Genomic DNA, 25,395 nt, shown 5'->3' with positions numbered 1-25,395 from the left:
CTTTATAATGTCTTCCTCTTACTGCCCATCATGAAAGACAAACTTATTTTTTGCACTGTCTTAATTACTAATATGGAAACTGGGTCACAAAAAAGTTTTTAGATGTCACATTGAAAAAATTCTTCATACACAAGTCGTCAGATAGTTAAGGAAAGTTTACATAGGTTTTGTTCTAGATTAAAACTTAAATTTTTATTTTTATTGAAAACAAGAAGTTAACAGGGCGGGGTGTTACAATATACTAGAATCAGGCAAACAGGAAGAATATTTCTGCTAAGCAAAGACTGTTATCTTCTCCCCTTTCATTGCACACATTGAAGATAGCCGCTTTAGGCCAACAGGTAACTTGGATGAAGTAAAGAGAGTGTGAAATATTTCCGCATTCACTTTGCCAGAGCTAGGCCCATAATGCATTCTGAGTTAAGTGCTTCTTGCAGCAAGTCACACCTGGACCCTAGTTAAGTGCTCATGAGCAGTTTGCCCTCCGTTTTAACAAGTCCTTTATACAGGTCTCTTTATCATGCTCAGATTTTCTGATAAACAACTCATCTCTATTTGAAGTGCAAAGCCATTTAAAATATTTTACTCTGAAGGTAAAATTATTTACCATAATGTCACATCTTGCCACAGTTGTTAAATATCTGAGGCTGCTGCCTAAACTGAGTCCACATTCAGTCAAAACAGAGGCTTTCAAATATTAAGTAGAAAATTATTCTGAAACAAGGGATTTTCCTAACAGCTTAAAATGTTGTAATAAATTGCTTAATTATTTTTAAATAATGTAAGGGTGACTTTGTGGTCTAAGCTTTATGCTTTCCGTGTGTGTTCTCCTAATTTAAGGGATTAAATACTAGGTTTTTGATTACATCCAATTTTGGTGGGGTCTGTTCTATACAGGGTAAAAGCTGTCTTATTTAAGCAAATTTGTTGTCATTTTTCTGGTCAAATACCAAAGAAGTTAGGATGATTATGCCAAATTAAAACACTGAATGTGTTAGTTCTGGAGGAACAATAATTATAAATAGAGTTCTCAGGGGAAACCTATTTGCTAGTTCTGTGGTTGCAACTAACAGGTCAGTTACTTTTACCAAATCACTTAATCTCACTTCATAGATGAGATTGAATTAGGTGATTTCCAAAAGTCTTTTTCAGTTTAAATTTTGTTTGATAAATTCTAAAGCGACCACTTCTCTGAGATCATAGTTAAATTTATACTAATACTACTGGCCTATACTTTATCTAAAGACCTTATAAATACTACTTGAAAAAATGTTTGAAATCCATACACATTCCTTGTTTTATTTTCTAGTTATCTTCATTGTCATTAGTTGGATTACAGTTCAAAGAAGCATATGCTATGGCATCTGAGTTATGACTATATAAAGTTGTGACCTGACTTTTTTGGAAGGCAGCAGAACTTGTAGAATCTAATTGATACCTCCTTCAAAGCAAATGAGTTGGGAGTATATGAACTTACTCCTTTTAAAAGCTATTAGGACAAAGTAGTTTGGACAGTTCCTCTTCTGGAATTTTGAAAGGTTTACTGACTAACAGATGCAATTTAAGAAATCGAAATTAGCACATATGAAAAATAAATTGTCCCCAATAAAATTCTGAAACTAAAGATATTAAAGTGATATATACAAATATCCCAGATAAAGAACTCATTTATCACCTAATTTTGGATTAGAATGACATTTAATTTCATGTAGGAACCTCATCTTCTCCCAAACAACACTTCTTTGCCTTCATAGAAGGTATTGAAAAATGTTCTACAGCTTTACATGGTCATTCATTCATTCGTTCACCCTGTTCATGTTTGCTGAGAATGCAAGGTTGGTGCAATGCACATTTTAAAAAATTAAGGTGCAACTGACCTCAAAAAGCTTAAAAATAGATGTGTATCATTATCTGGGATAATGTCTTTCAGAATGTTGTTGATATCATTGTTGATCAATTTATTTGTAAAATTGCATCATTTATATCAACTTATAGTAAACTTACTAAAATTATGAAGAACTCAACTAAGGTATGTTTTTAAGCATTCTTCCTTTCCCTCATTCCTTACTAGAAATTTTTGCAATGGGGGTAATTTAGCAAGCTAATATTTCTCTTTTCTTAAATTTTCAACTACTGATCTAGTAATCATATTTCTATAAAGTAAGTTTTTGATTTACTAAGAATCTACAAAACATAGAGAATACTTTTATTTCACTGCTAACATTGCTAATGTTCCTGAAATATTTTATTCAGTGGCAAAAAGTGAATTCAAATAGTACTTCCCATTTTTTCTGAATTACACACTTATCGTTGGTATCTTATCATATCAGAATATAATTTACACTTGCTGTATACAACACTAAAATAATAACTATTTCTTAGTTAATGTTTAAAACTGAAGTATCTTTAATTGAAGAAAGTACAAATACAATCGCCTATAAGACAAAAATCACTGTAACAAGAAAAACGTGTAGTGAAGTGCTTTTAGTAGGTGAAGATTTTCAATTTACCATTTATCTTTTCCTTAGCCATTTTGAATTTTTATATGGCTTATCATCTTAAAATTAACTCTGAATTGTTTCCCTTGTATCATGCATTAATTTCTTAAACCAGGTCCTAACACTTTCCTTTTTCTTTACATAATGTGTCCAAATTGCAGAGACATGGCCTCTGCAATCGCCCCACCAAATGCTAATTGAATTTAAGTGTGTACTTATGATAAGTAGCAGCATCTGCACAGCACTTATTCTCTGTTCTGTTTTGTATTCTTCATACACGACATAAGACATATCTGATATTTCCCTAAAGCATAATTTTTACACTAAAACCCTCATAAATCACTGAATAAAGCTATCCAAAATGTCCAGATGTAAGTTTCATAAATCATAAGAAAACAAATACATTCCTATTTGGTACCAAATTTTTACTTAAAGATTCAAATTAATATATATATATATATATGAAATTCAGTTCCATTGATATGAAATTTCTTGATGGGCAGGTTGTCTTTAAATTATAGGGCTACCCAATATGTTTATTTTTCCTTGATTCAAATGACCAAAAATTAATATAATTTTAGCAAAACAAGGATTGTGTTCCTTTTGAAAAGTGATCTTTATAGTATTAGTTTAAGAAGTGTTAATGTTGCTTGTGGTGTGATCAGCGAGCCAGTTGAAAACTCAATGTGTATGAACAATGTGGTTTGTTCCCAGCAGAATTCTAATAAACATTGACAGTGAAATTTTCTGGCACAAAAATCAATGTGCTTGTGTGTTTTACCTTGAAAATTTTTTTCTATGAAAAACAAATAGTGCCAGTTTGAATACATTGCCAATAGTTCTTTGATAGCTAAGCACCTGTCCAGCTTCATTAAAATATAAGGAAAAGATAGCAAAATCATACTCCACCAGCCCATCCAGTTCTGCTTTCTTCTACATGCTCCTGAGTCTAAAAGACAAAAAGATCACATGGAACATGATATTAGGGGAACATATTTTCCTAAATATAATCTGAACATTTGGTATCAGTTAAGCTGCCAGTCGGTATATGATTGCTAGTCAATAACATCAATATTGAATTTAAAAGGACTATATTAACAAGTTTATCATTGCTAATGCACACACATGAGTAATCTGAGTGCTGAATTTTATTGCAGATCTTGAATGATTCTAGTCAAACCTTCCATGATGCAGTGACTTGGAGTTATCACAGCCGAAACACCTGGTATGTGCTGGATAAAAGGAACTTCCCAGTAGAGTTTAGTTTAAATTCTTGGTTTTCTTAGTGTTACGAAGTAGCGAGAAATCAACAATCTTTATGAAATCTTATTCTGGCTTGTATTTTAACATAATACAATTGATACATAATGCTATACACTGGACAAGTATAAGTAATTTCAAAAGAATGAATAAGCTTTTCTAAGCAAATATCTAGAGAAAAGCTATTGCAGGTAGAATTAACAGTGTAGAGACTGGACCTGATTAGTAAATCACAAGTGTTTCAGTATGATTTTGTGGAGGACAGCTGCAGGAGGAGTTAGAAGATGAGAGAAGTTGCAACGGTATCAGCAAGATCTGGGAGATACTTCTCCTGGAGGTAATCCCTTGAATGACTTCAAGTTCCCAATTTGGAGACCATGACTGTGAACTATCATGATACAAAGAATGCACTAGAAGTGCATGAGGTGGAAGGAAGCCGAGAGATGCACTGGAAGGCTATTGTTATGTTGAGAAGACAATGACAAAGACAAATCATGGTCTTGATAGTGAGGACGCAGCAGTGAAGATGTAGTCAGAAATATTTAAAATTCAAATTCTCAGAAGTAACTTTGAGAGTTACTGGCATGAGGGAACAGAAACCATGGGTGTAGGTTAATATCACACAAAGATTGTAGATTAATATCACACAAATGGAGAGGTATGATTGAGACAGTAGGATAATTGACAGAACTTTTCCTCTTTTACTAACATGGGAGCTAAGACACATTTTCCCAGCCTCCTTTCCAGCTGATGTAGTTATGTGATAAATTCTATCAAAGGTGTGGCAGTAGAAATGACTCATGCTTCCTCTAGGTCAAACCATACAGAATTCTTATGCATGGTCCTCCATTTTCTTCATTCCACATTTAGGTATTAATGCTAAATTTTGAATAAAAATTTGGAATTGTGTTGGAAGTCAGTGGATGAAGATGGCAGAAATACCACAACTTGGGTTCCTGAATGACTATATGGAACAGAGCATCTCATCCCCTGCCCCTCACCATTTATGTGAACTCACTATTGAGTGGCTATGTGAATGTGCAATAAATTCATGCTTTGTTACCCTACTGAATTATTGGAGGCAGTTGTTATAGTAGTTAGCCTATCTAACTTGGAGAATAACAAAAGTTCTAGAGAAGTCAGAAGGAAAGCTAGAAAGAACAAGAACAGTCAATGAAGCAGAAGGAACACCATGAGAGATGGTGTTGTCCAAAAAGGCAAGGAGAGTGATAAATTTAAGAGCAAAGTCTGGATTTTCTCAAATGAGGAAGGACTAGTGCCTCAGGGGAAATAAGATGAAACTCGAAGAACTAGTAAAATCTTTTTGATTAGTTATTTCTAGCCATAAAGGCAAATCTAGTTTTAATTTTTCAGGGGAAGAAGAACAATGCAAAAGATGTTTCCTCCTCAAAGTACAAATTTCCTAACAAAGATCACTAACATAGTTACATTACAAGTAACTATTGCTTTTCCTGTTTATCCCTGACTCCCAATATGGATAAAATGTAACTAGTTCACTTTATCTTCAATACTGTGTGTTTACAGATGCACACATGTGTCAGTCAAGTATAGCTGGAAAATTAAACATTGTTTTTCTTAAATCAGAAAATGTATCCCATGTTTATATCAGCCTATTTTAAAACAGGTTGTTTAGAAATCCTAAGGTTATCGAAACATGGTATTCTAAAATTAATCATTATTTTTGGCTATAAACTAAAGTTTATATTCTAGGCACTTCTACACTTCATTGAATAAGCACCTTAAAAGCTCTGTCAGTTGGCTAGCACTGTGGCTCACTAGGCTAATCCTCCGCCTGCAGCCCCGGCACTCTGGGTTCTAGTCCTGGTTGTTCCTCTTCCTGTCCAGCTCTCTGCTGTGGCCCGGGAAGGCAGTGGAGGATGGCCCAAGTGCTTGGGCCCTGCACCTGCATAGGAGACCAGGAGGAAGCACCTGGTGCAGCGGGCCAGCCGTAGCAACCATTTGGGGGGTGAACCAATGGAAGGAAGATCTTTCTCTCTGTCTGTCTCTCACTAACTCTGCCTGTCATTTAGATTAAAGTTGTCTCAGATGTTGGTAAGTTAGAACTTCAGATTCTAAAATAATCACAGTTCTTAAATGCCTAGTTTTAAGAGGTTAAAACTGTATCTAAATGATAAATCTCACAGTTTTAAAACTAATAAAATTAAAGCAATAATCCCTAATGCCTGGACTCAGTGAAAACATTGAAGATCTACTCACCCAAAGTTTACAGTCAGACCCATGGTTTTGAATTAACTAGCATACTCAAGCATATGCAAGGTTAGTCTATTCTCTTTTGCCTTTGATACTGCATTAAAGCCAAAATATTTCTGCTTTGTACATAAAAATATAAAAATAAAAAAGCTTCCAACATATTCTATCAAAATTATTCAGACTTTTTACAGACATGGAAGTAATTAAAAATATTTTTAGCCTGAGTAATGTTGACTATTATAGTCCTGATATATTTCCAGACTCACATGACTGTTTCCTTCTCAGTGTCCTAATTTCTAGATGGAATTCAGTGGTTTACTTTGATTGCTCTGTGCTTTTATTTTATAATGTAGATTCATTTTACATTTTATTTAATGAAACATTTCTTCATAATTAGAAGTCTCATGAAATGTACCCATCAAATTTCCTATTTAAAGAAAACATTGTGTATTTCTTAGATTCTAAAATGAATACTTACAAACAGACATATTTAAAGCTTTTAGTTTGGTGAAGTAGTTTTCTGACTCATGAATTCAACAGATTATGTTTGGATTTGAGTAGCAGAAACAATTACAACTCAACAATAAATCTGTGCTTAATTTTCAAGGTTTTTTTTTCCTCCCCAAATGAGTGCTGCAGGGAGTACTCTACTAAGAGTACCGGGCTAAGAAGATAACAGGATCCAGTATTTTGTGTCATGTTCTCAGTCATCAGCTTTAGATTTAAAAATCGGAATACTTGGCTTTCTTTTAATAATATTCATTTCTTTGGGAATTTATCTTTTTAAATTTTGACATGTATTAGAACTTGTCTTAGTTGCAGTTCTCGCTTGTTTTTTTTAAATTTTTTTTTTTTTGACAGGCAGAGTGGACAGTGAGAGAGAGAGACAGAGAGAAATGTCTTCCTTTGCCATTGGTTCACCCTCCAATGGCCGCCACGGCTGGCGTGCTGCGGTCGGCGCACCGCGCTGATCCGAATGCAGGAGCCAGGTGCTTCTCCTGGTCTCCCATGGGGTGCAGGGCCCAAGCACTTGGGCCATCCTCCACTGCACTCCCTGGCCACAGCAGAGAGCTGGCCTGGAAGAGGGGCAACCGGGACAGAATCCGGCGCCCCGACCGGGACTAGAACCCGGTGTGCCGGCACCGCAAGTTAGAGGATTAGCCTAGTGAGCCGCAGCGCCAGCCACAGTTCTCTGCTTGTTTTTAAGAAAACCTGTGCTGGGTTTTTAAGAAAACCTAGTAGACCCATGTTGTGTTTCATCTTCATTATTTTGTCTTTTTTCTTGACTGCTGGTATTGTAATATCTAAAAGATGGACTATTATCCTAATTGGGCATCAAATGCCTAATTTTGCTAATGTCACATTGTCTCATTTAGTCTTTTTCTCTATTCAATTTCAAGGATAAAATCATGGAAGAAAACAAGCAGTATCCCATTTATTTAATAAAAATTATGGTGAATCCAGAGCGCTTTTCTGCTAAGCAATTAAGATTTGAATGCAGTAATTCTAGCTTGATAGCATAATTATGTCAACTACTAAGGACACCCCACCATTCTGCTTTCGTGGACAGAAATACCATTAGTTTTAAAATATTTTACCTTTGGACAATCCCAGATCTGCCAGGCTTCCCTGAAATCACATATAGATAAGACTGAAACATTCTGGACTCTTTTTAGCCACTGCAAACATATTCGTTCATCAGTAACCCACGTGAGCCAACTGAAATAATAATCACTGCAAATAAATCAAAACAGTCAATCACAACCATGAACAAATATCAAATTCAAATAATTTTTTAATTTATTTTTCTAACAGATGCATTTTATTATTACAAAATATTAAAATATTGAAAATATGAAGAAAATAAACTTTCCTTTCTATGGATAGAAAGTTTAAATATATACACTGATTTTTAAAACTATCTGAGAGTTCATTCATCTAATGAGATTAAATCACACAAACTTTTCCCTTAATGTTTAAGTCTTAGAAAAGAATTTAAGATGTAGGTTGACATTATTGGTAAATCTGCAAGGGGAGAAACCACTAACCTGGCTGCTTTGTACAGAGAAATTCAATTTTCCCCTTTTAATTAAATGTGAGAGAGTTAAACACAGTGATTTTGTCTCCAGTTAGATTTATGTAGGAAGCCAAGTTGTAGCTGTGACCATGGTCAGGCATTAAAACTTGGTTTTATGTAATAACTGGAGACAATGTATATCCTATAATAGTATTTGACACATACCAGATGCCAATAAATGGCAGCAGTGATTGCTGACTCTGAACATTGTGGATATATTGTAAACATCAGCATTAAATGAGCCATAGAATTTTGGACACCAAATAACAAGGATAGAAGGGATTCCAAGCTTACATCTACTAGTTATAAAACGTTAGGCCATTTACTTCATCCGCCCTTGCCTATGTTTCCATACGAAACTGAAATAATAATATTACCAGTTTTAAAGTTTGCAACAAAGATGAACTGAGGGGGCCAGTGCTGTGGCATAGTAGGTTAAGTCTCCACCTGCAGTGCCAGCATGTCATATGGGTGCAGGTTCCTGTCTGGCTGCTCCTCTTCTGATCCAGCTCTCTACTGTGGCCTGGGAAAGCACTGAAGGATGGCCCGAGTGCTTGAGTCCCAGCACCTGCGTGGGAGACCTGGAAAAGGGTCCTAGATCCTGATTTCAGATTGCCTCAGCTCCAGCTGTTGCAGCCATTTGAGGAGTGAACCAGCAGATGGAAGTCCTCTCTCTCTGTATCTCCTTCTCTCTGTAACTCTACCTCTCAAATAAATAAATAAATAAATAAAGCTTTTAAAAAAAGACGAGCTGAGAGTGTCTGAAGTGCTTACGAACTATGTCTGCTCAATTGGACTTGCCCCAAATGGTAGAGTCAGAAACATGCCAGGGGATTCCAGTTCAACCCCATCAATGTGGCATGTACCAATGCCATCTCACTAGTCCAAGTGATCAATTTCTGTTCACAATTGATCATAATGATAGCACTAAGAGTCAAAGGGATCACATAAACAAGACTAGTGTCTGAAAATACTAACTGATGGAGTAAAAAAGGGAGAGAACGATCCAACATGAGAAGCGGGATACACAGCAGACTCATAGAATGGCAGATGTCCTAAACAGCACTCTGGCCTCAGAATCAGCCCTTAAGGCATTTGGATTTGGCTGAAAAGCCCATGAGAGTATTTTAGGCATGGAAAGCCAAGATACTGTGGCAAAAAAAAAAAACAAAAAAAAAAACAAAAAACTAAAAACTAAATGAAAGCTCTCTGCGAGTGAGATCCCAGTGGAAAGAACAGGCCATCAACGAAGGAGGTACCTTTCTCTGAAGGGAAGAGAGAACTTCCACTTTGACTATGACCTTGTCTAAATATGATCAGAGTTGGTGAACTCAAAAGGCCTCCATAGCCTTGGCAACTCATGACAAGAGCCTCGGGTGATTACTGATGCCATAAACAAGAGTGTCAATTTGTTAAGTCAACAACAGGAGTCACTGTGCACTTACTCCTCATGTAGGATCTCTGTCCTTAATGTGCTGTACATTGTGATTTAGTGCTATAACTAGTACTCAAACAGTATTTTTCACTTTGTGTTTCTATGTGGGTGCAAACTGTTGAAAGCTTTACTTAATATATGCTAAATTGATCTTTTGTATATAAAGATAATTGAAAATGAATCTTGATGTGGATGTAGGGGGAGAGGGAGCTGGAGAGGGGAGGGTTGCGGATGGGAGGGAAGTTATGGGGGGGAAAAGCCATTGTAATCCATAAGCTGTACTTTGGAAATGTATATTCATTAAATAAAAGTTGAAAAAAATCCTATGCATCAGGTAAATTTGATGTGGGTGATGTACTCATAGGATCAGTCTCACTTAGCCATCTGGAGCAACTTTAAACAATCCTTTGTTGTTTATTAGTACATTTCTTATCTATTCCCAGAAGTGTTCTTCTTAAAACCAATCAGTGGCCTCTTTTTCAGAGACAATCGCCAGTCTCTGAGGGTGCTTATAACCAATCATCTTCTAAAGAAAGTGATCTCCAACCTGGGAGAAATCTGCCCCTGCCTGTGTTTGGACCAAGTAAATGTATGCTCACTATGTAATGAAAGAAATGAAACCATATTATCATGGCATATGGAAATTCTGACTAGAATTAGATCATTTTGGAATACTCCCTAAGACTCAGGAGAAGTCACTGGGCTTGAGTCTCCTGAGGCTGGGTTTCTTGCATGCTGCCCAGAGTAGATCTTATTCTGATATTTTTAAGAGCTTGTTTTATTGCCATTGACAGGTATCTCTGTATTTAACCTTCTGAAGACTTGCCACACTGTGTAACAAAGCAGTAACACCATTTACATTCCCACCCGTAGAGAATCAAGAGCAACAGCTCTTCTATCTTCACTCGCTAGGTTCAATTAAGAAAACAAAAACAACAGCAAAAACAAACAAAAAAAAGAACTATGCTAAGGAATGAATGTGAAAAATATGTTGACTATTACTATTATATTGTTAATATTTTTAAAGATATTCAAACAGGCATCTTGACTCCTTATGTGGTGTTTTTTCTATCATTCCATTTGCAACTCCTCAATGGAAGGAGTAAGGTAGAGGAGATACCATCAGCACAAAACCTCTAAAATATGTGATCACAAGACTTAAGAGAATTAAAAACAGAATTATAGATCATGAAAAAAAAAGAAAAATATGTTGACTATTACTATTATATTGTTAATATTTTTAAAGATGTTCAAACAGGCATCTTGACTCCTTATGTGGTGCTTTTTCTATCATTCCATTTGCAACTTAGGAAAATTATACTTTAAGAAAATGTATACAGTCAATTTTCCATCAACTAAATTGGGATGAGGAATAGCAAATGATTCAAAAAATTTTGTCATTTTTGATTATTCAAAAGTGAACCCACTCTGGCAAGACACAGCAGAGGCATCTGATGGGTTTCTTTTCCCCACTAATGATCAATCATGCAGCTCAGGCTGGTTCTCCTTCATAAGGCAGGAGATCAAGACCCAAGCCTTGGCCTAGCAAGTCTTCAGAAGTGACAGGAGATCTGACAGGAGGCACTTGGGTGCCCCTCCTCTTATTCACTTCCACCAGAAAGACCACAGAGGGCTGATAGTAGGGGTGAGGGGATGGAAGATTGCTGTGGTCAGGCTAATCAGAGGAGGTATTCATGGTGGGAAGGTGAAAATACTTCACCTCTCTGTGTCAAACAGATAATTCTACACCTATCTGATCCTCATCAGATAATTCTACAGTCAGACCATTGAAAACAGACAGCTTCCTAGTAAGAAGTATGAGTATTTTAAGAGAGTTGGATTATTATTTCTTGTTGATAATTCACATAAGATAGACAGAGAGCCACAACCCTCATTTGAGAGAAAGTAATCTAGATTTGAAAAAACATATAGGGGTGAGGACTCATACAAATTTTATTGCCTATCTAATTGTCCAAAGTTTGCATCTGCATTAGAGGAAAGTGAATATTTAATTTAGATTTACCACTGTGTTCACCTTCATTTGTATAAAAGAGCTACTTTATTTATTTATTTATTTGAGAGTTAGAGTTACAGACAAGAGTGGGAGAGAGAAAGAAAGAGAGAGAGAGAGAGGTCTTCCATCTGCTGGTTGACTTCCCAAATGGCAGCAATGGCTGGAGCTGGGTCAATTCGAAACCAGGACTTCTTCTGGTCTCCCACATGGGTGCAGGGGCCCAAGGACTTGGGCCATTTTCTATTGCTTTCCTGGTCCATAGCAGAGAGCTGGATCAGAAGAGGAGCAGCTGGGACATGAACTGGTGCCTATATGGGATGGCAGCACTGCAGGAGAAGGCTTAGCCTACTATACTCTAGCACTGGCCCCAAAAGGGCTACTTTTAAAAAGGCAATTTAAGAATCTTATTTCTGACTTTTAACTTTGTATGTGTGTAGTTTTGTGTGCTAATTTTATTTTGCTCGTAGAGTGCACATCAAGCTCGCTAGAAAAGCATAAACTCTGAGTAAGATATTTGGAAGTGAAGGTTCTGGCGCTGTGGCATAGGTTAAGCCTCCACTAGCAGTGCTGGCATTTCATATGGGCACTGGACTGTCCCTGCCACCCCACTTTGGATCCAACTCCTGCTGATGCATCTGGGAAAGCAGGGGAGGATAGTCCAAATACTTGGGCTCCTGCATCCATGTAGGAGACCTGGAAGAAGCTCCTGGCTCCTGGCTTTGGCCTGGTCCAGCCCTGGCAATTGCAGCCATTTGGGGAGTGAACCAGCAGATGGAAGATCTCTCTCTTTCTCTCTCTCCCTCCTTTCTCTCTATATTTCTGCCTCTAGAATAAATAAATAAATAAATACTAAAAAAGAAATTTCGAAGTTTAACATTCAGTTAAAAAGGCACAAAGATGAGAAGAATCTGAGATTGATTACCTCGAAGCTATTATTGCTGGAACTGGCACTTCTTTAGGACCTGTGTGCTCAGGATAAGTGGTATCAATAATAAATATCCGAACAATAGGATTCTTAGCCCCAGCCTGCCAAGAAAATGGAGGTAAATAAATTCAGAAAATCAGCAACATTTTAAATACACGTCAGGATTTAGACATAATTTTGTAAGCTAATAACATTAAGTCTACTATTGTTGAAGACATTCGATTTATAACATATAACCAGGAATTTCATTTCAATTACAAAGGTTGTATCATTTGAGTGAAAACATATTTTAAAAGCTTAAGAAGAGAGTTGTGACTTACATGGAAAAATATTTGGGGTATGCAAATGTGATTCTGTGACCCAGTTCCAAGACAGAGCTCTCCCCATATTGTTAAGATGATCATAATAATCATCAATTATCTGCTAAGGAAAGTGCTGGAGAGAGACTGGTAAGGGAGGAGAGAAGAAAGAGAAAAATACAGGAAAGATACTATAGTTTGGTCTAAGATAATCACTAAGTCTCAATCTCCTAGTTTCTTGCATTACTACTGCCACCATCTCCAAAAGGTTGGGGAAATTTCAGTTCTAAATAAAAGGCCTGTGGGGTTTACACTTTTCTTGTTTTGTGGGTGCTGTGCCACTGTATTTCTAAAACTTACATCATAGTTTAGCTTATACCTAGGCAAGCTTCGTAGGTGTCCTCTGTAATTTTACTGTAGTAAAAGAGAATCTTACAGCTGTAATAGTCTAAATCTACAAAGTCTACATAGCTGGTTCTCAATGACTCAATGCTTTTATAATTCATGTAAAGAACTGTTCAGGGGCCAGCACTGTGGTTCAGTGGGTTAAGCCCTGGCTTGCAGTGCCAGCATCCCATATGGCTCAGGTTTGAGTCCTGGCAGCTTTACCTCCAGCCCAGTTCTCTGCTGATGCACCTGGGAAAGGCAGCAAAAGATGGCCCAAGTGCTTGGGGCCCTGCACTCATGTGGGAGACCCAGAAGAAGCTCCTGGCTCCTGGCTTTGGCCTAACCCAGCTCTGGCCATTCTGTCTCTCTGTCTGTAACTCTGCCTTCCAAATAAATAAATAAATATTAAAAGCAAACAAACAAAAAGGAACTGTTTAACCTTTCCTCTTCCAAGCTAGGACTTCCTTGGTCCTTTGGAATTGTCCCACCTCTTCAGTCTAATGCCAGATATTTCAGCAACCCTACTCTTCAAAGAAACATGAAAATCGGACCACAGCTTCCCAAAGAGTGTCAGTCATTTCTCAATTCTCGGTTTCCTCATCTCTTTCTTCTACTTCCTCATCTCTTTCAACACCCATAGACCTTCCCAAAGATCATTGTTCTTTTATATCTTGGGTCCAGGTATCAGGCTTCTCACTTCCAAATGTCTCTAAATTCCCAATTTTTTACAAAAGTCCTTGTGAAGTCTGTTACCTAAACACCCATCTCTTATCCGTTGACTTTTCTCAGAGACTTTTAACATAAATACTAAACTATTTGTGATTCTATTTCTTTCTCTCTGTGTACACTTTGTCTTGATTCAGAATTCACACCCATCCGTCTTTCCCTATCACTCACTAGATCCATCCAGGATCTGACAGGAGCATCAAGTTCAACATTTGCATTTCCCACTCTAGTGTGAATTGTGAATTTACATGCAAATTCAAGAAGGAGTTGGAGCATGAAACATGAAAAAAAAAAAAGAAATTAAATTAAGCTTGTTTTTCCCCCATGATCTAGACCATATGTTTTCCAAAGATTCTGCAATGGATTTTGCAAAGGCTATTTCATCCAGCACAACCAGATGTCCAAGGCAACAGATGTCCACATAAATAATAGAGCACAGTACAATGTTTTCTTACAATAAGCAAGGACAAGAAGCTCTGCACAGTTGTTGATCCCACCTCTATTCATAGTAATGGTTGCTCATTTTGATGCCAGAAAAATAAAAGGGTCTGCTAAAAGTATTCAACATACCTTTGGATATGGAATATTTATGGTTCTAGGGTACTGTTCATCACCATAATAGGAATAGGCAATAACTGGTATATCTGTATCATTAAATTCTGCATATGCCAAGAATTTTCCATTAGGAGACCACCAGAGAGCATATTTTGTAGCAAGCATTTCCTCTGAAAAATAAGTACTAGTGTATTAATTATGATTATATCTTTCTCTTAATCATTGTAAATACTACTAAATGGCTGCTTATTGGCTTAAATGTTGTATTTGATGTGGCTGTGACAAATATTATACTTTGGTTCTATAAAAATCAATATTCAGAGTTAACAGGACTAGTTTAGCCTTATCCCTCATAGCAAAGACCAATTAGTCTTGTTAGGAATTGACATTAATCAGATATGTATTTAAGGGGTCAGCATTGTGGCATAGCAGGTTAAGCCTTGGACTGCAGTGCTGGCATCTCATATGGGCATTAATTCATGTCCTGGATGCTCTACTTCTGATCCAGCTCTCTGCCGTGGCCTGGGAAAGCAGTAGAAGATGGCCCAAGTCCTTGGGCCCCTGCACCCATGTGGGAGACCCGGAGGAAGCTCCTGGCTCCCTCGGCCTGGCCCAGTCCAGGATATTGTGGCTACTTGTGGAGTGAGCCAGCAGATGGAAGATATCTCTCTCTCTCTTTGTCTCTCTTCCTCTCTTTGTAACTCTGTCATTCAAATAAAAATAAGTAAATAAATAGAAAGAAATGTAGTTAAACATGTCAGCAATTGCTATATATTTTTTTCTTTTCAGAGCAGCTTATGGTTTTTGCAGCCACCTGAAGTATTCAAAATAGGGATAAATATAATTGTACTACAAATTGACATAAATAATGAAAGTTGAATTTCTGTCCTGGGACTGTTTTGCTTTTAAAATAACAGTGAAAAAGGGTTAGTTCACAAACACACATACACATACTCATGGCTACTTCAAAAACTTTGTGGAAAATGAAACTAAAAATATTTTTAGTTTGAGGAAAAAATTTGAAACCCATGAATCTGAAGTGTCCTCAAAATATTCATGTAAAACATATTTTTTGAAAAAGCTATGAAGGGACTTCAAATACACACACACACACACACACGCACGCACAGACAAGTACTAGAAGATCTTGTCTAGGCCAGTTAATACTGGATCCTACAAGACCTAAAATGAGGGGAAAATTCAAGAGAGGATCAAAAATTAAGATCAGTTGTTCAGTTTTCAAAAATTCTTTTCTCAAGAAAAAAAAAAAAACACATGAGGAAATGTACTCATGTAGTACCAAAAGACCACATACTTGGTCTATATGGTCAAAAGATCACATACTTCTTGGAATATAAATCATTACTACTATTACTTTATAATAATGTTCTTGAAAATAAGTTCAACCAGTTTTCTTCTTATGATGAGAATTTATTCTTTTAGAATATGCATATACTATTAATAATTCAGTAGTATGTTCCATAAATGTGACTACCCATTGAAATAAGGTATCAACCTTTTCAATCTTACTGTATTTAGTAAGACATGTTTCCAACAACTAAAACTCAAAATAGCAGCAGCACAAAAGGCATACAGCTTACCTTCATAAACCCAGTCTGGGACTCCATTAAATATTTTATTTTCTTTCCCATTGTATGTAACTTGAAAAGGTGGATCTCCTGGTCTTTGTTTCAAATAGATATTGTTTTGATAAACATATGCCTAGAAGTGGTGATACGTAGTCAATTAGGGGTAATTCCACAACAAATTCAATGAAGGCATTATACTTGTTTTTTAATTCACTGAATACCTTTAAAAAGATTGCTAATTCAAATTCAAAAAAATCACAACTAAAATATCACTTTAATGAGTAAAAAAAACAACAACCCACATTAAGAGCTATTCTGATTTTTTAAGTCTATATCCAATAAAGAATAAAGTCTGTATTTATATTAGTTATTTTATTATCCAAATAAATAACCACATATATTGACAGAAAGTCAAATAAGTCTCAGAATATTAATAGCTAGCCAGATCTAATCTTTATTTAGAGTCCTTAAATAAGAGCTTGGACAAAATTTCATGTTGTCTGAAGCTAGTCTGGGAAACTTGTGAAAACCATATTTTTCCCGAGCTTTCTGGCACAACGCATGCTGGCTGAGTATAAGGATAAAGTTTTTGACTGAGATATTTAAAGAAGTCTATCCATGAGCTTGAGATTTTGCGGAATTCTCAGATGGGTTTCAATTTATCAAAACTCTTCCCATTTTTAACCATGAAAATAGTCATGAATGTATTTTTTTTCTTCTAGGCAGGGAAATTTAACAAAGGCCAAAATCAAATGGCTCCTCTTTTATTTGAATGATTAAATATTCCTATAATTTTAATACTTACTAATTTGCTCCCCACGGGTGACCAGCATATATATTGAATTGGATGAGGAAGCTCATTTCTTCTTACAAATTCTCTAGGAGGGAAGAAAGATGCAGGAAAGAAAAACAACCAACTTTGCTATTCAGTTCAAAAAAATTGAATAAATACAATAAATAAATAAATAATAAAATTAAGACTCATGCCCCCTGCTTTTACAAATTTAATGGAAAGAATACAGGAACAAGGACCAGGAGACATGGGTGCTGATTGCTCTTCTTCCACTGGTTCCTTAAAAGTCACCTAATTTTTCTGGATCTGAGATTTCTGACCTTTATTATGAGGTGAATGGATAAAAGACTGTGAAAGAGATTACCTACTAGATTCCCTTTATTTTTCAGAAGGTTAAATATGAGTCTTATAGCGATTATGTGACTTTTGAATGTTGCAATGCTAACTTATGATAGACTTCAAATTAAACTCAAGTCTTTTAACCCCTGGGACTGTAAAATTTGTAGACACTAGAGTAAGATGGTCGCGGAAGTGCCTCCCAGCTCTGAAATTCTATAATTGTGCTAAAGTTTAATATGTGCACTTCCACATTCTCATTCACAACCCCCATCTCTGTGAATGCATATGCATTTCAAATTTTTGAAAATAAGATGCCATTTGACAATCTCCCCAGGGATCTGACTTGAAATCAGAAAAGGAAAGGAACATCTGATCTCAAGCTAAACTGAAAAACAGATCGTATACTGGGCAGTATGCCTTAAGCTTGTAAAGTCCTCCACCCATGGGGAAATTTCAAATATTCCATTGGCCAAAAATCTCACTCTGAAGCTTAGCATCACTCTGCAAACACTCAATTGAGTGACTTGCATTGTGGAGCTTTTGTGGTTCTTCAGCAAAAACGTATTCAGATTTTTATGTGTTAAAGAATCGTAGAATGCCATGCTTAAGTTTTGACTTATCGTCTTGAAGATTGTATTAATAGTTTCATCAAGATTGCCTTTGTGGGAAAACAAAGCAAGACTTGCCTCCAAAGTGTAATTTGAGGAGCCTCAAGAAAAACTCCCTGCCCATCTCTTCCAACAAAATCTCTGCAACCTGGACCTAACACATATCTGGCATGTCTACATTTCTCATTTTCTTAACGCTTGCACACCTGTGAAGACCCTTAACAAATATTGCCTTGATGTAACTCATTGGGTCATGAAGCCAAGGATCTAGCAAACAATGAGGGAACATGCACAGTTTTGATTACAGAAAGAGTGATGCCTCCAGAGGAAGGTGATCTTCGGTTTTGTAGTGGCAATCCTGGCCACCAGAGGGCAGTTAAACTAGCACCGGGCCTCTGGGTTGAAAGGAACATACTGAGTTTGGAGAAAGAAAAGATCCAGACAGAAGGCATGTTTTCTCCTGATTTACAGTTCTCAGACTAAATGTTCATGTGACCTTTAATGCGGCAACACTGCCTCAGTTTTCTATATGTTTTGCAACTATCAATGCAATCGTGTATAGAGTGCCAACCTGAAAATCATAGTGCATGTGTCTTCATGACTGGCAAGCCAACACCACCGCCATTTCCCAAACCACTAATCATTTGACAGAAGGAAGAGAAGGATGCTTTACAGTAGCTGTCATTTCATCATTGTTCCACACCTAGCTTGAAACCAGAACCATCCTCATTTTTTCTGTGCTAGATTTTTTTATGTTCCTCAGAGGTATATGTGGAAGACTTAGAATTAGTGGTATTCAGTCATTCCTTGAATCTCAACAAATTCATCATCTCTTACTTCCCAAATTATGATAAAAATCTGGAAAATTAGATAGTCTTTCAGAAACAAAAAACAGTGGTTTGACTAAATTCACTGCAGAAAAGCTAAACATTTAATTTGATTAAAGGCTATGAAGTTTATGGAAACCGTGATTAAAGTGTTAGTGTTGTCAACTTCTTTTGAAATGTTGTTCAGTTTAGTGAACCTCAACATGGAGAATTTCAATCTCATTAAAAGAAAAATAGGACATGATTAAAGATTCGACAAATTGTACTAAAAGACCAATTTCCACCACTCTAGTCTAAAGGTTTCTTGAGGGTAGAGTTGGCATCTCAAGCTCAATTTTATTTTCATTATATAGCTACTCTTTCATTTCCTTGTGGTGGAGGAGGGATTAATTCCAGGACTTCTTGTGGATACCAAAACCCTGATACTCAAGTCCCTTATATAAAATGGTGCAGTATTTGCGTCTAATCTGGGTACATTCTCCTGCATACTTTAAATCATTCCTAGATTGCTTGTTAATACCTAACACAATGCATACAAATACTATGAAAATAATTGTACTACTGCTACTATAATAGTGAATATAAATATTACATTAATATATATTGCTTATGATAATAAATAAATGCTTATATTAATTAAAGAAGCACTTAAAATCATTTTTTAAATATGGTTGAATCTGCTGATGCAAAATCCATAAATACACAGAACTTACTGTGTATGCTTTTCACATTAAACACTTTGTGAACTTGAGATGTTGTGTGGATATAGAGAAAGAAAGACTCAGAGCCCATTACAGGAACTTGGAGTCTACTTTAAAAAGCAGCTCCTATTTCTTCATTTGACAGTTTAAGGAGATCAGAGTTATTCTTTTGTGACCATTTAAAAGCAGCAGACAGATAAATCTTTTTGCATTTTTATATTCTTGTTAGATGAAAGGGAAAATAGATCAGAAGATTTTTTCAATACCTTTTCAAGCCATGTAATTATTTTGCCATTTTATATAACAACAAAAGGATATCACATTATGATGAGTAACTAAACCAATTTGTGGCTATACTTAGCCAGGGTGATTTTTCTAATACACAAATCTGATCATGTCATTTCCCATTTAAAACCCTTGAGTGACTCCCTATTGTCATTAGAAAGAGATCTAAACTCTTTAATGGTTTCCTTGTTATTATTCACCCTTGTTTCCTGGTCTCAACTTCTTCCAAACCTTGTCCCACCCCTAATGAGTAAGCTGGCCCCAACTCTAGTTCAACCATACTGACTTCTTGAGAGTGTCCTGACCACTGCATTTGCTTTTTCCCCTTTGAGCCTTACATGTCCTTCTGTCAGAATTTCTCCCTTCTTCTTTACCTACCTGCACAATCATTGCTTTTTTTCTTTCAATTGTTAAATATATAATTAACCATACACATAAATTTTAAAATAATATAATGACAGTTTATTTATCATCTAATTTTAAGAGATTATTTAACATGTAAGTATTCAAGCATGTTGTGCTCTATAAATATCTGATTTTTAGCTCATTGTGGCTTTTCAAACACTTAATTTTAAATAAATTAATGGAATGTGTGTTCAGATACAACTAATGCTTCATTGGTCTCCCTTGTGCCTCCCTACAATGAAGTAGCTGCTTTCCTGAACAATGTCTCAGTCTCATGCATGTTTTTGATCTTTTAACTCACATGATGGTAGCTCAAAAGGTTCATAGACAATACACGTTATGAAAAACTATGCATGAATTTCAAAATTTTTGCACCAAAATAAACATCTTTTAACTTCTCTTCACACAAATATTTTGATATTTTCACATTTACTTTCATAAATATTACTATTATAATTTGCCTATCAAAAACTGAAAAACAGAACTATATTGTATATAAAGTATACAATACTAGTCATATAAAAAAGGTGAAGTTTATGCTGCTCTGTGCCAGAAAATCCTTTCATTTTTCAAAATAATTGAAAATCCCATAGAAAGGTCATTGAAGAAACCAACTTCGTTGAAGAACTTTTCCTTTAGTTTGATAAGTACATGTATATTGTACAAAGTAACAACCTAAGATCAGTAACAAGATACTGTAGTTTTAACCTCCAATCAGGATTTGGAATGGGAAAGCCTAGCTATTATATGTCAGTAGTATTAATAAATAAAGGTGATGTTTACCCATTCCTAAGGTCATAGATGTGATATGTTGCTGTGTAAGAGTATCTCCAAAGCTGTCAGAAAGAAGAAGGCAAAGATAAATTAAAATTTTAAAAGGCTTATATCAGGATATTACACAATGGACACATGCATTGAAGCATCACGTGGTGTCTCATAAATATGTACAACTTTAATGTACCTGTTAACATTTTTAAGTTAAGGAATTTCTAAGATAATATATAATAATAAATCACCCAATTTGAGTTTCAGAATTGTAAAAGAACTGTTTTCACAAGGTACTGGGAAGGATGTGCTTCAATTCCAAATAGATCTTCATTTAAAGAGCTCTGCTGTGGACTTTTGTTTGTCTAAGTTCCAGAACTAATCTCAGCGGTGATTCAACTCTCACTCCATAAAAAGAATATCCAAAGATATTTCCTAATATAAAAAAAACTTATCTTTGACATACTTTATCCTAGGAATTTTCCACTCATGCTTTACCCAGATTGAAATAAAACCGCCATGATTTCCACAGCTCATAGATTACCCTGTATCTGAATAATTCAGTATAAGTCCCTTTAAAATTGGTGAAGAACATTGTACTGAAAATATGATTTTGTTGTAAAGTTCTTGTCTTCCTTTAATTGAGCACAGTTTGTTTTTTTTTAATAATAGCAATTGAAACAATAGGAGACTTTTAAGTTATTATTTTCTCTTGAATAAAACTGTTCTTTTTCTTGTTAGGTGTCTTTGTGCTGTATGTTAAGTGTCTGTGTAAGTGTGTGTATGTGCTGTATGTTGTGTGTTGGTGCTGTATGAATAACGCAAACATTATTTTGGATTCTGTTTCTTAAGGGACTTTCAAACTCTTGGCTGACATAGGTCCTTCTGAAGATTGTTGGTTACCAGTATCTGGGCCCCCAGGAAATAATCAGCTGACTAAGCTGACCTTACATTCTGTGTAATATCAAGAGGGATATAAAAAATAAAGTCAAAGCAAAAGGTTCTTGATGTAAAAGTAACAGAAGTTTGATTTTGTAGTAAATTTTGTGCTATTGCCAGAAAGAAAAAAAAATAGAGAACAATTACTTTCCTTCTACAACCTCATTCAGAAAGGGGAGTAAAAGTCACATTAAATTGTCTGGTTTGGTGAGAACATACACAAGCTAGACCTTCCAAGACATAGATTTATAGCCTGGATACCATTGATCATAATTTATTGTGTCTGATTATGTGACCTAAATATACTACACCTTGATTTTTCCATTTTAGTAATCACAAACTTTTATTAGATTAAAATAAGTAAGAATATACTAATGATTTCTGATATAAATATAAACTTAAAATACAAGGATGTTCTCCCATTTCTGATGGAGGTCAGTGCCCCCTCATGAAATTTTCTCCCCCTAGAGGAAAGGAGCTTCTACCACTAATGATAACCAGGTAAGTATGCCAAGTCATAAATTATCAGTGTATACTTCACTTATGTTTTTTGAGCTCATCTAGAATCTACGTAAGTTCTTGCATATTTAGAGATGAAGACAGACTTTTATTTTCTATTAATTATATAAACCAATCTGTAGCTTATTAGGAGATATAATCATATATACCCAAGTTAGATAGTTCATACCTTTGAATAATCACTTTCTAGGTATGCAAATTGCCGATCCGGGGACAAGCCATAATTTGAAGCATTCACACTTTTCTGAAATTTTGAAAAAGTTGGTTAGAATAGAGAAAAAAAGAACCATTTCAACTTGTAGTTCTAAAAGAACATAATGTCATTGATAGGCTCCAACATATATATACTTTCAGTGCAATTAAAAATATTTTACATAGTACCTACTGTTTACATTTACAGAGAAATGTTTTTACTACACACTATAGGAGGAAGTCACAATAAGTAAAATGTACTTCGTGATTTCATGAAGTTTATAATGTTAACCTTGTGAATGAGTTACATATTACAAATTGGTTCTATAAAAGCAATATAGCATCCTAAGAGTATTAAGGTATAAGTGATTGAATCCAAATGACAGGATCTTTGGTTATGCAGAGGAGACTATTAAATGAGCTTGGCTTTAAAGCGTTAGTAAGCTTTTCAGGTTAAAGAAAGTTGGAGGATTGGGAGCCTAGGACAGAATAGCACGTGCCTATATAGCATAGCTGCCGCTTACTAAGCATTTATTTTATGTTAGGCACTACCTGTTTTTCAATGTTATTTCACTTAGTTCTTATATTAACCCAAAGAGAAATTGGTATTCCCATTTTACAGAGGAAGAAACTGAGGCACAGTGAAGGTGATATAGTGTAGATCCCTTTAACCAAGATTTCACAACTAGTAAGGAACATAGACAGTATTTGAATCTTGATTTGCCTGAGTCTAAGGATTTGAATTTTTAAGCCATTTCATGCCATACTATTTCCATGAGGAGAAAACATGCTGGGCGATTTAGAAGAAGGCAATAGTGGCCTAGTGTCACTGGAAGAGATCGCTAGGGGGCTATAGGGAGGAATGGATCTAGGAAGGAAGTTTTGGCCCAGATCATGTGCTAGGAATTTTGCTTCTGTGGCTTGGTCAGTGGAGAGATGGTAAAGGCATCTGAATAGGAAGATGATGTAGAATACATACCATGGTGCTATTACTCAAAATGATATATGATTCTCCTGTTTCAATATTATAAAACACTATATTATTATCTGCAGATTGATGAAGATATTCTTGTCCTTTAAACAAGAATGAAAACAAAATAAAATTTGAAATGATTTCTCTTAACAGGAAATGCATTTATATACAAGAAACCACTCTTATTTTACAGACTTACTTTGCTTTCCTCCCTGTCCAGGAGACACTATTTTATCAAATTTAAAAAAAACAAATTGGTGGTAGAAGGGAGGAAAGGACATTTTCTTTTACTTTGTGACAATGTAGGAGCAACTCTATTCTGATGCAGTGTGCATATGAATAAAATTTTGTCTTCTCTGAGTTACAAAGACTATAAACTAGTATAAAATGGTGGGAATTTTTTGCAATAAAATATGTTATATTTGGGTTCTGCTTGATTTAGTTTAAAATTGTTTTGTATTAATTATATTTTCTAAAGAGAAAAATGAATATATTCAACTTTTAGTGGCATTTTATATTTAGAGCTATAAAGTCACAAACTAGCTGATCTGACCATTTATTTGATTAGACTTATTGATAGCACCCTATTTTAAAGAACTAATTTTATGGCTCTTAAGCAGTTTGTTGTCATAGTAAGATTTTGAGCTTCCCACATTATTTTCAGATTAATGATGGAATTTCTTTTATTGTAATTCTCATGACCCCCTAAATGATGCATATCTTGCATTCTCAAAAGCTATATCAGACATTCAAATAATTTCAACAATATGTTCTCAACTTTCACTTTTTTTGGTTAAAATTCCTATTAGTCTGTTTATGTTTGGACAAATCCAGTTTGAATTGTCTTATCAAAAGTGCCTTGATGGGCACTGTAATTATCTAGCTCATTCCTCTTTTTGTCCATTTCCGCTGAAACAGTTTCAGCTACCAAAGAGTTGTATTGGCACTAAAAGCAAAATACATTTTAAAACGTCTCCAAAAGACAAAGAAAAAATTCACTTACCTGAAATCCAGTTTGGAAAAAATGTTTTATAAGAAAATGTTCCATTTAAAATATCTTTCAGTGTGAGTGCTCTTGTTGTACTTTCTTCAGAGTTATGGACTTGGGAAGAGGAGAGGAAACACATTGTTATAAAAAAGGAATTAATAACTCAAACACATTCTAAGCCTGGCCTACATCTGTTCTTTCTCAGATAATGATAAGATCTTGCATTTGCTAAGTACTTGCTTAATGCCTGTCTTGTTAACTATAAATTTTATTTCCTTTTTTGTAGGCAGAATAAGCAAAGTTTTTAGAGGTAGTTAGTCTGTAAGTAAAAATTGGTGGCAAAATGTAGAGGAAGATGAAGCTTAGAGAGAAGAAACATGCAGAGTATTTGTGGTGTTATTCTAGAACCAGTAGTTTCAGGGATTTTTGAGTAAGAAGATGAGATGAAATTTCAATAACTTTTGGCTTTGCAGAACAGTGACTACAAACAACATGAATTTGAGTAAATTCAAGCCAGTATGGATGGGTATCTAGCTTAGCAGATACTGGTTAAGATGTCTACATTCCAAATTGGAGAATGGATACCCATTCTCGTTCTGACTCCTGATTCCAGTTTCCTGCTAATGGAGACCCTGGGAGGCAGAGATGGGAGCTCAAGTAATTTAAGTTCCTGCCACTCATGTGGGAGACCTGGTTTGTGTTCTTGGCTCCCCCTGGCCCCAGTTCCAGCTGCTGTGGGCATTTGGGGGAATGAACCAGTGGATGAGAACTCAGTTCCTGTCTCTCTCTGACTCTCAAATAACACCCAGCCACTTGTACTTCCTCATGTAGTCTTTTTTTTTTTTATTTTTTTTTATTTTTTTTATTTTTTTTTTGACAGGCAGAGTGGACAGTGAGAGAGAGAGAGACAGAGAGAAAGGTCTTCCTTTGCCGTTGGTTCACCCTCCAATGGCCGCCGCGGCCAGCGCGATGTGGCCGGCGCACCGCGCTGATCCGATGGCAGGAGCCAGGAGCCAGGTGCTTTTCCTGGTCTCCCATGGGGTGCAGGGCCCAAGCACCTGGGC

General features: G+C 35.8%; 1 protein-coding gene across 3 annotated transcripts in view; it reads right to left on the bottom strand.

Annotated features, from left to right (window-relative positions):
* The window catches only part of FAP (fibroblast activation protein alpha), an 81,163-nt gene that overhangs the window by 35,059 nt on the left and 20,709 nt on the right, over positions 1 to 25,395 (bottom strand). For 2 of the 3 annotated variants that reach the window (XM_070071537.1, XM_008258670.4), the window contains 10 exons: positions 24,347 to 24,445; positions 23,350 to 23,444; positions 22,348 to 22,422; positions 20,739 to 20,791; positions 16,803 to 16,875; positions 16,010 to 16,130; positions 14,424 to 14,578; positions 12,439 to 12,542; positions 7,589 to 7,724; positions 3,403 to 3,447 (listed from right to left, as the gene is read on the bottom strand). In XM_070071537.1, the coding sequence (XP_069927638.1) occupies positions 3,403 to 3,447; positions 7,589 to 7,724; positions 12,439 to 12,542; positions 14,424 to 14,578; positions 16,010 to 16,130; positions 16,803 to 16,875; positions 20,739 to 20,791; positions 22,348 to 22,422; positions 23,350 to 23,444; positions 24,347 to 24,445 (956 nt within the window). The remainder of the gene's footprint in view (positions 1 to 3,402; positions 3,448 to 7,588; positions 7,725 to 12,438; positions 12,543 to 14,423; positions 14,579 to 16,009; positions 16,131 to 16,802; positions 16,876 to 20,738; positions 20,792 to 22,347; positions 22,423 to 23,349; positions 23,445 to 24,346; positions 24,446 to 25,395) is intronic. The other variant, XM_070071538.1, reaches the window with a different exon arrangement.

Source organism: Oryctolagus cuniculus, chromosome 3 (genome assembly GCF_964237555.1).
Source record: "Oryctolagus cuniculus chromosome 3, mOryCun1.1, whole genome shotgun sequence".
Lineage (NCBI taxonomy): Eukaryota > Metazoa > Chordata > Mammalia > Lagomorpha > Leporidae > Oryctolagus > Oryctolagus cuniculus.
Note: the sequence above shows the minus strand (reverse complement) of the source record. Positions and strands in the feature narration are given on the sequence as shown.